Source organism: Phymastichus coffea, unplaced genomic scaffold, assembly GCF_024137745.1.
Source record: "Phymastichus coffea isolate CEN01 unplaced genomic scaffold, Cenicafe_Pcof_1.1 PCOF00093, whole genome shotgun sequence".
Lineage (NCBI taxonomy): Eukaryota > Metazoa > Arthropoda > Insecta > Hymenoptera > Eulophidae > Phymastichus > Phymastichus coffea.
In genome coordinates this window covers 832,428-845,378 of record NW_026706904.1, presented here as the reverse complement: position 1 = coordinate 845,378, position 12,951 = coordinate 832,428, and the positions used below count along the sequence as shown (strand labels likewise).

The 12,951-nt window shown below is 39.0% G+C and overlaps 2 protein-coding genes across 2 annotated transcripts; one reads left to right on the top strand and one right to left on the bottom strand.

The window, feature by feature from the left end:
- Nucleotides 1–57: 57 nt before the first annotated feature.
- LOC131669474 (ATP-dependent translocase ABCB1-like) lies at nucleotides 58–7,955 on the top strand. Its single transcript, XM_058944362.1, has 17 exons — nucleotides 58–304; nucleotides 588–654; nucleotides 1,018–1,466; nucleotides 2,998–3,490; nucleotides 3,763–3,987; nucleotides 4,061–4,186; nucleotides 4,248–4,451; nucleotides 4,529–4,699; nucleotides 4,774–4,935; nucleotides 5,021–5,113; nucleotides 5,191–5,352; nucleotides 5,429–5,533; nucleotides 5,834–6,199; nucleotides 6,278–6,519; nucleotides 6,587–6,941; nucleotides 7,032–7,385; nucleotides 7,458–7,955. The coding sequence occupies exons 1-17, from the start codon at nucleotides 138–140 to the stop codon at nucleotides 7,647–7,649; spliced, it is 3,933 nt and encodes a 1,310-aa protein (XP_058800345.1). The 5' UTR covers nucleotides 58–137; the 3' UTR covers nucleotides 7,650–7,955.
- Nucleotides 7,956–9,202: 1,247 nt separating this feature from the next.
- LOC131669475 (cytochrome P450 6j1-like) lies at nucleotides 9,203–11,802 on the bottom strand. Its single transcript, XM_058944363.1, has 2 exons — nucleotides 9,414–11,802; nucleotides 9,203–9,345 (listed from the first exon to the last, which is right to left on the bottom strand). The coding sequence occupies exon 1, from the start codon at nucleotides 11,559–11,561 to the stop codon at nucleotides 10,062–10,064; it is 1,500 nt and encodes a 499-aa protein (XP_058800346.1). The 5' UTR covers nucleotides 11,562–11,802; the 3' UTR covers nucleotides 9,203–9,345; nucleotides 9,414–10,061.
- Nucleotides 11,803–12,951: the final 1,149 nt, after the last annotated feature.

Here is a 12,951-nt window from a genome sequence, read left to right as displayed (position 1 = left end):
CGTGTGCGTAATTCGATTATATTGGAGGAACTAGTCGCAGACGGTTTCACAGTCGATATCCGCAACCGTGGCGATCGGTCGTCAGCTCGCTCGCGTGCTCAACAAGATCATTCTTCTTGCGTTTATCAGATGCAACGATGACGAAGAAAGCGCACGACTTGAGAAATCACAAAAATCTACGGCTCACCATAGCTGGTAGTATGAAAGACACCGTGATATTGCAACGTCCTATCAAAGTTATCAATGCTCAGGAACGAGACGAGAAGCCCGACGAGGATGAGAATAAAAATTACATTGGCGAATCGTGAGTAATTTTCCTTAGACCGTTCGTTTGTTCTATTTCTGTTTTGACCAAATGAGTCGTTGATATATCGACAAGGGTTTCTTAAAAAAAAAAATAAATAAATAAATAACTCCTCTTGTTTCAAAATTACCTCTTCTTGTGCAAAAAGGAATTTCTCTAAGTTCTGTTTGAGATTGTTTATTTTTTATAAGTAAAAGGATCCTTTTGTCGCAAGTTACTTTCTTCAGTGTAAGCGTGACGGAACTATTTCGGGGATAAATTCGATCATCCTTTAATATTTTAGGCAAAAAAAGACGAAAACGACAAAAGGAGAATGTAAGTCATCTACACCCGTACCATTTTTCAAATTGGTAAGTATAATTCTTCAAGTTAAGCACAACGCTGTTTTATTACAGAATCTCATGTCTTATCTTATATTAATAAAACAAATTAACGGCAAAGTACTTATTCACATGTGATTCCTAGCGTCGCTACTTTAACATTATAACATTCTACTTAACTCAGATTAGTCGATAAACGTTTATTTAAATCATGCGAGGTGACTTCTTCACGTTTTTCGGTGTAACGTTGATAATTTTAGAATCGATATTCTGTTTGATAAAAACGAAAAATATATGCTGGAAACTTTTGCTTTTGTAGAGGACCAAAATACCTATATTAAAACTTTCCACGTCGATTACATGACAATAAACGCCAACATTTAATCATTTTAGTTTAAATACTCGACGGCCTGTGAGAAATGTTTAATGGTTCTCGGAACGTTAACCGCCATCGTCACTGGTGTAGCCATTCCAACCAATATTTACATCTTCGGTAAACTGGTGGGCGATATGGTGAAAGCGCAATTAGCCATCATAGGCGGCAACGTGTCGTTAGCCGAAAATATAACGATACCGGATGGACTGGCAGCGGAAAACACATCAGCAGCCACGAACACGTCGACCGATTTTATCATGGATGCCGTGACGAAATTCGCGATTGGAAATTGCATAATTGGATCCATCTTGCTGGCGTTCAGTTATATCGGCATAATGCTGTTTAATTATACTGCGCTCAAGCAGAGTTTTCGAGTTAGGACGATGTATCTTCGCTCGGTGTTACATCAAGATATCGCTTGGTATGATGTGTCGAAGAGCGGGGAAGTGGCCAGTCGACTGACGGAGTAAGTAAACGTGGTCTCATTGTGCGCTTGTCCTTAAAAAAACATGCATCTGCTTACGGCGGTTAGGCCAGCAACATTCTAGATACGCATCGGATTGATTAAAGGCTCATGCACGAACTCCTTAATGATGATTGATAAACTGGAATTATATGCGCGAAGACGCGTGTACTCGTGTGGGCATTTATTCAAGGCCAATTAAATGACTTCTGTTCCGTGTGCGTATATACTCTGTCGAGCACGAAATGCAACGTACAAGATGCAACTCTGACAATTACGCATGCACGTATCTTTGGAGTACCTGTGATAATAAACAAGCCGGACGACGAACTTTGAGTTTTTAATAAGGACTTTTATTGTTCGTAACGAACAATTGTAGGAAAGTCATCATTACACTGAAAAAATCTCAGGCAGTCTTCAGTAATAAAAATAAACGCACGAGATTTCAGAAGCGCTGATTTATTACCATTACAAAGTCGGCCTGTAAATGCAAAGTAAGATTTTCATTTGCCCTATCTTCGAGGAAGGCAAGTGCATTCAAATATCTGCTTTAATTACGGCAACGACCTGCCGAAACGGACGCGTGCTGCCGTGACAATCCAAGCCAAAGTTTCTTACGGTCTTGGATTCTCTTTGTGTTAGCCACGTGGAACTTCGGTAAAAAACAATTATACGATTATTATCGACAAACTTTTCATTGCTGTTTATGGGCAAATCACTGAATTACGTGCACTTGGAAAGAATTTCGGTCGCGCTCTAATAACCAATTAATTAGAACAAAACGTGGTTTTTGTTTGCGAAAATCTTACGTGTAGTCATGCAATTTTTCTAGAATCCGGATATTTTTTCGACGACTTTGTAAAATTCACAGTAGTAGAGCTTCTTCAAACTTTGTTAATGTATTATATTAGGCATCTTGACGGAAAATAAAAAAATCAGCGTGTTTTGCTATTTAAATATTGAAGTATTAACGCGGTCATCGCGAAACGACGTATTCTAATAAGCTCGGAACCGAAAAAATCGGCGCTTTGTAATAAAGTGTGCCTGTAGAAATAAGCTTACAAACCGAAGATTAATGCGAATAATCCTGTACAAAGTCTACTATCGCTGTTTTGCGTCCCTCGTACGCAGATGTTATCGGTCGACTGTAATTGTAACACTGAAATCAATTGAATTTCGAAAATTCTAGTCTCAAATTTCTAGATGAAGGAATTCGAACGCTTGCGATTACAGCTAATCTACCTGTTTTCGTTATGAAGTGGATTAGGTTTTTTTTTTACTATTGCATCATTACAGCAACTTATCAGAATTCAAAAGAGCTTCGGATACTGCTCCAAATTTTAAGTCTGATCTAAAATCATAACTCTGCATTTCATTCTGTTCGCGGATGGACCGTCATACGAAAGATTATAAAATTAAATTGCTAATTGTTTTATCTCGTTGACTTTTCCGCTGGATCTGTCTAAATAGCTATTTTAAAGAAAATCCATTAAGAAAAAATGATTGACGTTGAGTGATGATTATTAAATTGCAGGGACGTAATAAAGTTCGAAGACGGGATAGGCGAGAAAGTGCCGATGTTTCTGCACAATTTATTCGCCTTTATTGGCAGCATAGCCTTGGCATTCGGCATAGGCTGGAAGCTGACATTGGTGTGCATGGCGACGGTGCCGATAATGACAATCGTCCTCGCTTTCATCGTGCGCGTGAGCTCGGTGCTGACCCGCCGCGAAGTAGAGGTGTACGCCGTTGCCGGCTCCATCGCCGAAGAAGTGCTCGCTGGCATTCGGACTGTGGCGGCATTCGCCGGGCAGCGCAAGGAGCTCGCGCGATACACCGGCAGCCTCGACAAGACCTACGGCAATAACGCGAAGAAGGGCTTGTTGTCGGGAGTGGGTCTGGGGGTGCTCTGGCTGAGCATGTACTGCAGCTACGCGCTGTCTTTCTGGTATGGCGTCACTCTCATTCTCGACGAGCGGCACTTGCCTCACGAGCTGCAGACTTACAATGCCACGTCCATGACCACGGTGAGCAGTAGCGCGTATCGACGGATCTCTTCAATTGGTCCAATCACGAGTGATGATGACATTTTATTGTACTTATCGCGCGCTCGGACGAATTAATTATTAACAAAGATTTCGTTGTCTTTTGCGATTTGCAATTCCAGTCGAATGATTATTATAAGCGATCTTCACAAGACATTGGTCGAGCCAACGTTAGACTTCGGATGATACACTGATTCAATAGAGGGTTCCATTGAACTGTGAATTTTGTAAATACTTGCATGCTTTTAATAAAGGTATTCTTCAGCATAATGATGGGCGCCATGAGCTTAGGAGCTGTCACGCCGTTCGTCGAAGCTTTCGGCGTTTCGAAAGCTGCCTCGAGCAAAGTTTTCTCCATAATTGAACGGAAGCCTGCGATCGACAGTTTGTCCGATAACGGAGAGAAGCCGACTGATGTCAGAGGCTCGATTGAATTCAAAAGTGTTTCTTTCGAGTATCCCTCGAGATCTGAAGTGAAGGTAACTCTGCGTTTGGTTCTTACGAATTTCCGGTTGCGTCAGTTTGAAATTACTCTGCAATAATCCACTACAGGTTTTGAAAAGTTTGAGCTTCACCGTGAAAAAAGGAGAAACGGTCGCTCTAGTCGGCAGTTCGGGATGCGGAAAGTCAACCTGTATTCAGTTACTTCAACGATTTTATGATCCTAAAGACGGACAGGTATGATTGAAGAATAACGTTTGTTTTCTGCCCCTTTTTACGAATGTGTCTGCCTTCGCAGATTTTCATCGACAATTACGACCTTAAAGACCTGAATGTGAAATGGCTGAGAAGTTGTCTTGGTGTCGTAGGCCAAGAGCCAGTACTTTTCAATACGACGGTAGCCGAGAATATTCGTTATGGCGATCTATATGCGCCCATGGAAAAAATTATTCAAGCCGCGAAAGAAGCAAATGCGCACGATTTCATCATGAAATTACCCAACGTGAGACTGATTCGTCTCGATAGTCGGATATTATTTTTTCACAAAGTACCTATAAAATATCGTTACAATTATTGCAGAAATACGATACTTTGGTTGGCGAAAAAGGCACTCAAATCTCGGGAGGACAGAAGCAAAGAATAGCAATTGCAAGAGCGCTTATTAGAAATCCGCACATTTTACTTTTGGACGAAGCGACATCGGCCCTTGACACACGTAGTGAATCAAAAGTTCAGGCTGCTCTGGATAAAGTAAGCTTATTGGATTTTTTTATTCTTTCAAAAATAAACAAAAACTGATAGATTTGTAATATCGTTTAATGCAGGCACATAAAGGAAGAACCACAATCATTGTAGCTCACAGACTTTCAACAATAAGGAACGCTGACAAAATAATCGTGATATCGAAGGGTAGCGTGGTCGAAGAAGGAAAGCACGATTATTTGATGCAGCTCAAAGGACATTATCATTCATTAGTCACTGCTCAGGTAAGAGTTACCAAACTTACTTTATAGGTCAAATATGCATGTCTATTCTACCGATGGAACTCGTTCAAATAGGTCCTTCTTTTAGGTTTCTATTGTCCCTACAGGTGGGCAAAGCAACGATACTGGCAATCAAGTTGACGAGGATGAAGAAATGGAACTGATTCGTCAAAAGACGGAGGTATCGTTCATTATAATTTTAATTTTCCATGTCATTTGAGCTTTCGAAAAAATGAACAAATAAAATGCATTTTTTAGACTATCGAGAAGTCCAGGTCTGACGAGCCAAGCGTATCAACATGGCGTATTTTGCAATTAAATAAGCAGGAATGGCTTTTCAACGTTATAGCTTGTATAACATCAATAGTTACTGGATTTTCCATGCCGCTATTTTCAATACTCTTCGGTGATATTATTGGGGTAAATAAAATGATATTACCATTAAAAAATACATAACACGATAAATCAGAGATCATGATTTTTCTTTAACGCGCAGGTTTTATCCCGCCCAAATCCAGACGATGTGCGGAGTGAAACAAACGTATATTCCTTGTACTTCGTCATCACCGGAATATTAATCGGGTCTACCAGTTTTATTCAAGTGAGTAATAAGAAACAACGATCGGTCGCGGAGTGCTCGCGTACTCTGAGAATTTTTTAAACCGATCGCGTGAACCTGCATGATTTTATCTTGTCGGATCGATTATTATCGTCGCAATAATCCATAATGCGATTGCCAAATTGACGCTGTACAAAACCTAAGGTGATTTTAGCTACGCGATGTACGTTAAACTAGTCGGGATTATTCGTGCGATAACGAGCGTTCAACATTACGGACGATTCAATGAAAAGCCATCGTACAACTATATAACGGCAAATATTTGTCGATCGATCCTTGCAGGTTTACCTATTCCGGATCGCGGGTGAACGGCTGACGATGCGATTGCGAGGCCATCTATTCGAAGCGATGCTGCGCCAAGAAGTCGGTTGGTACGACGAACCAGCCAACGGCACCGGAGCCCTGTGCTCGAAATTATCGACGGACGCGGCGGCCGTTCAAGGTGCGATCGGTCAACGAATCGGTACCATCTTTCAATCCTGCAGCACGATCGCTCTGTCGGTCGGTTTGGCGCTGTATTACGAGTGGCGGTTGGGTCTCGTCGGTATGACTTTCATACCGCTCATCATGGTGGTGACTTACGCCCAAGGTTTGCTGTTCAGACAGGAGACTTTGAACTACCACAACTCTCTCGAGGTTTCGACGAAGGTACACCTGACGATAATTTGGCGGCGCGCTTTCAAACGGCAACGCGGTTATAAAGGTCGCACGCGATATTTTTCACAGATTGCCGTCGAAGCGGTGTCCAATGTGCGCACGGTCATCGGTCTCTGCAGGGAGGATACGTTCTTTCAGTCCTACGTGAACTCGATGGTACCTTCGCTGAACTTAGGCGTGCGGAATACGCACTTCAGGGGATTGGTCTTTGGTATGGCAAGAGCTGTAAGTTACTTCGCTTACGCAGCTTGCATGTACTACGGTGGATATCTCATGAAAAACGACGGCCTGTTCTACGCCACTGTTTTCAAGTAATCGCATCGCGCTCCTCGAAGGCGTCCGTCCAAGTTCGCGCTTTAATCTCGCTCCTCGTTGCAGAGTATCTCAAGCACTCATCATGGGAACGGTAATGGTGGCGAACGCATCGGCTTTCGCGCCGAACTTGCAGAAAGGCTTGATAGCCGCCGAGCAGATAATCAATCTAATCGAGAGGAAACCCGCGATCGAAGATCCTGACTCTGCGTCAAACGATAATTGGGTCAGCCAAGCGAAAGTTGATTATAAACAAGTGAGCTTTGAGTATCCAACGAGACCCGGCGTTGCTGTCCTGAATCAACTGCAACTCAATATTCCTAGCGGACTGACGGTCGCTCTTATCGGTGCGAGCGGCTGTGGAAAGAGTACGATCATTCAGCTGCTCGAACGATTTTACGATCCCAATTCTGGCGTTATCGTTAGTATAAATCACGACTTTACGAATAAAACGATCCGTCAATTTTCAGTTTTCATTTATGTTTTTTTTTTTTCTTTTTTAATTCGTCAGGAGTTGAGTGAAACTGACATCAGAAGCGCAACGCAATCAGAACTGCGGAAGCAACTGGGCCTCGTCTCTCAAGAACCAACGCTATTCGCGCGCACCATCGCCGAAAATATTGCCTACGGGGACAACGACCGCGACGTGCCGATGGCCGAGATAATCGACGTCGCCAAAAAGGCGAACATACACAATTTCGTATCGTCACTGCCGCTCGGTTACGAGACCACGCTGGGCGATCGCGGCACGCAGCTCTCGGGCGGACAGAAGCAGAGAATCGCCATTGCCAGAGCTTTACTCAGGAATCCCAAGGTCCTGCTGCTCGACGAGGCTACTTCTGCTCTGGATTCGGAGAGCGAGAAGGTACGTGCTTCGAGATCACTAGCCAACAATACAAAGGGAAGATCACGACGAGAGCTGTTTTCTTCTTTCAAGGTCGTTCAAGCTGCACTCGATGAAGCGAAAGCAGGCAGGACCTGCATACTCATCGCGCATCGATTGTCGACGGTGAAAGACGCGGACAAGATTTGCGTCGTCGATCGCGGTACCGTTGCCGAGAGTGGCACTCACAATGAGCTCATCGAGACGAAAGGCATGTATTACGAACTGCTCTGCCTGCAGAATTAAACAATTCACAAGTTGTAAGAATGAAAACTTACTTCATTGACAACTGGTCGAATGTAATGGTTGATGATCGAATGATAAAAATGTGAATATATACCTTTTCTAAAAATAACTTAATTATAGTTACAGTAGAAGCGATATATCTATATATATTCTGTATATCAAATCTATATTTCAGATTGCTTTTATATCTTTTTTAAGCGTTACATTATAAGTTGATATACTATTATGATTATTATATTAATGAATTTATCGTTTTCTATTTTACGTTTTCTTATACGAAAATTTTCTTATAAGTAAGAATAAAATATACACTCACTTTTTACTAACTTTTTACCCAATGTCTTTACGATTTCTTCTTATTTATTCTCATGTATAATTATTTTATTTCTACGATTCAGTCAAGAAAAATAAATTACTTTCCCTTGATTTTCAAACATCTGCGTTCTCAACACGAATCTTAAGTTTTCTCGAAAGTTGCATAGTAGATATTTCGTGCATTAGAAACCCTATATAGAAAAAAAATTGCACAGGGCCTAGCATTTTTGATAACCACCTGAAAAAAAACGTGCTGCAAGAGATTCGTAAATTTTTAATTTTTTTTCTCGATATCCTGTTTTCGCTTTTCCTTCCAAAAATTTGTTCTGTTATGCAGTTAGAAATTCTTGTATAAAACAAATACCAACGTAAAACTTACGAGTTTAGTCAATTATAATTAATAAATAATATGTATCACTCATCTAAAAAACAAAGCCTTCTTGCATTTTAAACCTTGCAAAACTACCAATTAAAGAGATTCAAGAGTGACACCCAATACTTTTAAATAAAAACTATCTCAACTCAATTATTTCTGATAACATTTTGCTTGCGAAACGCAACGGTTAACGGTTCGCTGAAAAGCAAAAATCATTGACTTGAGATAGTTTTTATTTAAGAGTATTGGATTTCACTCTTGAATCTCTTTCATTTGTAGTTTCGCAAGATTTAATAAGAATGAGAGTAAAAATATGGTTAATTATCCTCTTGCATTTTATCAAACAAAGAATTTTTCTTTTCAAGTCGAAGAAATGGAATTTTAATACAAAGAATAATGGATGGAAACTATGCATTTGAAATAAAGAGAATATATTCCAAAAAAAATTACGTTTATCAACCGCACTACATAAATTTAAGTATCCAGGTATTCATTAATAGTAATATTAAATAATCATTGTTTGTATCCATATAAGTCAAAATTTATGATTATAATAGCACATATACATTTCATAATGGTCCTCCTTTTAAATGCATATTTTGTTATAAATAATTATAATTAAATATGTGCAAGTAATAGTAAATTTTGACTTATGGCTGAAGAAACGAATGTAGTTAGTAATTTTAAGTAGTTTTAAGTAATAATTACGTAAGTAACTTTTAGCGAAATAGTTATAAATAATAGCATCACTATTGGCCAGGAAAACGATACCTTGAGAGCCATCTATGGAGAAAAAGGCGCAAATTAAAAGAGTGCCGCCCTCGCTTTCCGTAAAAATTCACGATTAGGTTTCCTAATTTTAAAATTTGCCACCACTCCCATCATTTGAACCGAAGCTGCATCAAGGGCCCAAGAGAAGTGATTTTCATCCACTACCCCCAAAGGATATAAAAGCTCAAACGCGAGGCTCCAGGAGCTCTCTCAGCTTCCACGCTCCTAGTTCTCCTTTTTTTATTATAAGAAGAAAAATTAGTTTCTGATCGAGGAAAAATCTAGGAAAGAGTAAGATCTACCTCAAATAGTAAATCCTTAATTTGTTTTCCTTTTTAATTTTTCCAATTCTGAGTCGGCTTATCGCCCCGCGCGGCAGTTTTGTTTGGCTCCCTCCTGTATTCTAATGCTCCTGATATATTTTTGTATTTGACAACGTACAATAGTTGGCTTATGTATCTTATATGAGTAAGTGTTCTCGAACTGTTGTCGTTGCTGATGACGAAGTTTGGATATAGACAGCAAGATACGTTTTATCAGTATAAGACGGCCAGAGCGAGAGTGACTCGTCAAGCTCGTACGTGCACTTTACTTAGCGATATAGCGTATAGGTAGCTATGACAGTGGTTGCACGCAATCTATAATCATATGTGAATGAGTAGCGCTATGTCTCCTTCTCTCTTCTCGTGCAAATCGTGTAAGCGCTATCAGTTGTACGATATACTCAAGTCATATGTTTTCATCGCCAAGACGGAGCCTTTTGGATAACCAACTGCGATAAGCAAATTATTAATACTTTTTAAAAGGCAAAAAACATTATCGTTGAAAGTGTTCACTGACCAATGCAAGCATCATTCTACTATAATTTTATTTACATTTTTGCACCAAAATATTACAAAGGCGACTTTTCAGAATTCGACATCATTCGATCGAAAAGCGACATTTTAAAATTAATTTTGTAATTTAAATTTGCACCATAAGCCACCTTTGAAACTCAATAAAAGCGAAGATGGTTCGATCTCCAATGGAACTTTGGTTTTTGCAGAAGGCTCAATGGAATATTTCAGGAGCAACGTCGCAATTGCATGTTTAACTAACAGAAGGCCAAGTCTCATGCCGACACACATTCTTGGCCCTTCGCCGAATGCCAAAAATGCATATTTATTATTATTAGCTTGGTTCTCCACGCTGAATCTGAGTGGATCGAAAACGTTCGGATTCGGCCAATACTTGTCGTCCAGATGGAGTCTTCGCACCGGGATGAACACGGGATTTCCTGGTTCTAAGTGACAAGTCAGACCATCGGGGCCCGTGAGACTAATTGCTTCATTGCAGTACTTCATTTGAACAGCTAGAGGTGGAAGCTGACGCAAGCCCTCGTATACCACTTGATCTAAGTAATTCATGTTCTTTAGCGAATCGTAACTGATGGTTTCTTCGTTATCTTTCAACGCAGACGTGATGTGATCACGAAGTTGCGCTTGGATTTCCTGATTTTGAGCGAGACAGTGACAAATATTAGCCAGGATTGTGCTCGAAGTTTCGTAGACATCGATGTAGAAGTTGAATATTTCCGCGAGAATATCATCGAGCTCGGAGTTAAACTCTGAACAAAACTTTAAATAGTCGTTTGGCGCATCACCTGCTTGTTGTCTTTTCTTGAGAATGGTCTTGATATTTTCACGCATGTAGATGTCGGTTCTTTTGTCCAAGAAACTTAATCCGAAAAACTCGGCGACCATTGGTACGTAGAAAATAAGCGCTTGCTTAAGACCATTGATGAACGATGGTTGAAGCAGAGTTTTACTAACCTTGGTAAAGGACAATTTGTTCGGATTGTCTTCAAAACTTTCACCCTCGATCGCAAAAGCTGAGTTAGCTACAACTTCACCTGTGTATCTTAAGAAGTATGCTTTGAGCTCACACTCGTACTGTCCGTTGTTTTCTTGAATTTTGCGATCGACGAACACTGTCATTTTATTACAAACTTCCTGAATAATGACTGACAGGAGCTTTAATTTTTTTCCGGTTAGATTATTGGATACCTTATTACGCCTTGGTCTCCACAAATGGGGATCTCTCGTGAAAAACGGATTTTTCGCCAGAACCGGATCGTGTTTTTCACTGAGCGACATGACATTGCTATTAAAACTCGAAAAGTTGGTTTGCAAAACACTCTTCACTAAATCAGGATCACGTAGAATTATACCAGGCTGTTGCATGAAGAAGAAACCGACCATGCTCGTATTGAAATTCTTATAAGCTCTGTCGACAAAGTCAATGATATTTTCCTTGACGATAATAGTCGGTAGCATATGTCCAAAAAGTGGAATAGGATCTGGTACAAATGGTACATTTTGTTTTTTCCAATGACTGTGAACTCTCTTCAAATACTTATAGGCTATTATAGCAAATGCGACAAGAGCAAGCAAACATTTAGTCCAATCCATTGTACCGCAGCGGAAAAACTATCATCAAAACACTCAGCGAATAGTAGCAAATGTTAAAATGCCAGTCACGCAATGATAATACGCCTCGTTGGGATTTCAAAATACCACATCGAGATCTTAGAAGTCGTTCTTGAACGTACTTTATCATTGTTTATAAGAAATAAATCATTTTCAATAAGTTTGAAATATTGCACGAGTGAAATTGATTAAGTTTATGTTGATATTGTTCATTCATTTGTAAGTATATTTTATGAAGTTGTTTTGAAAAAATAAAAGCGCTTTTTGAACTACGCAAACTGTATGTACTTTTAGTTTATTGATCATCTTTCAATCTTATCACTATTATAAGTTTGTTTATAAATGTACGTACGTCGGTCATATTATATTACTGCTGTTGAACATTGAGTATTCAGTATTGATTTATATAATTACATTTATGCAGTTACCATTTCTTTCAAATAATAATATTGTGCAACTATGAACAGCTCAATAAATTTTCTTACAATCAATCGTCTGCACATCGCTTACTTAATACTCGACCATCGTTTTATTTGAATTGCACATGTCAATAGAAGTGATAACTGCGGTTCTCATAGATAACGATACATATCTTATAAACATTCTTCTCGTGAATGATGTAATTAATAACATTATATATAGTATACAAGTTCGAGAATATTTATTAAAATGAAGCCTAGCATAATTTTCCATTCATTTATTTCTTAAATTGTTGATAGTTGTTTCTTATTTTTAAATATATGGAATAGAAAAATAATTGTCAAACTTTTATATTAAAAAGATATAATTTTTGTTATAAAATTTTTAATTGTTAATGCGGTTCTAGAGCGGAAAGTTCAAAGATTACCTATAACTATTTTTATAGATCAAAATGTGTTGAATCCAACAATATCATTCGTCATTGTAGTCGTGGAAAATTTTGAAATATTTCATCTTGAACTTAGGACAAACTTTTATAGGTTTATACACAACCTCTTATGGGGCAAATCGACAAAATTTTAAAAATTGATATTTTACTATTTCTTAATGAAGTAATTACACGGTAGAAAACTAAAATTAAATAAATAAAAACTTCAGTTTTCAGGTCAATTAGGCAATTCGCTCCACTAATCTTTGACTTGGATTTGGCAGTTCATGTATCTTAACTTAATTTAATTAGTTACTTGTCAAAATAGCAGACTTTTTCCTCACGTATAACGAGGTTTTTTGTGCCGGCTATTTAGCTACTTTGTAGTTTAAGTCGTACTTGGTGTGTATAAGCCAATAAGTTTGTCTGAGTTGTGTTCGAGCTAATAAAAAATTTAATTTAACCGAATTGTGTATAAAATAATTTCACGCGTCCCCACACCTTTTACAGAGGTAGACCTCTATA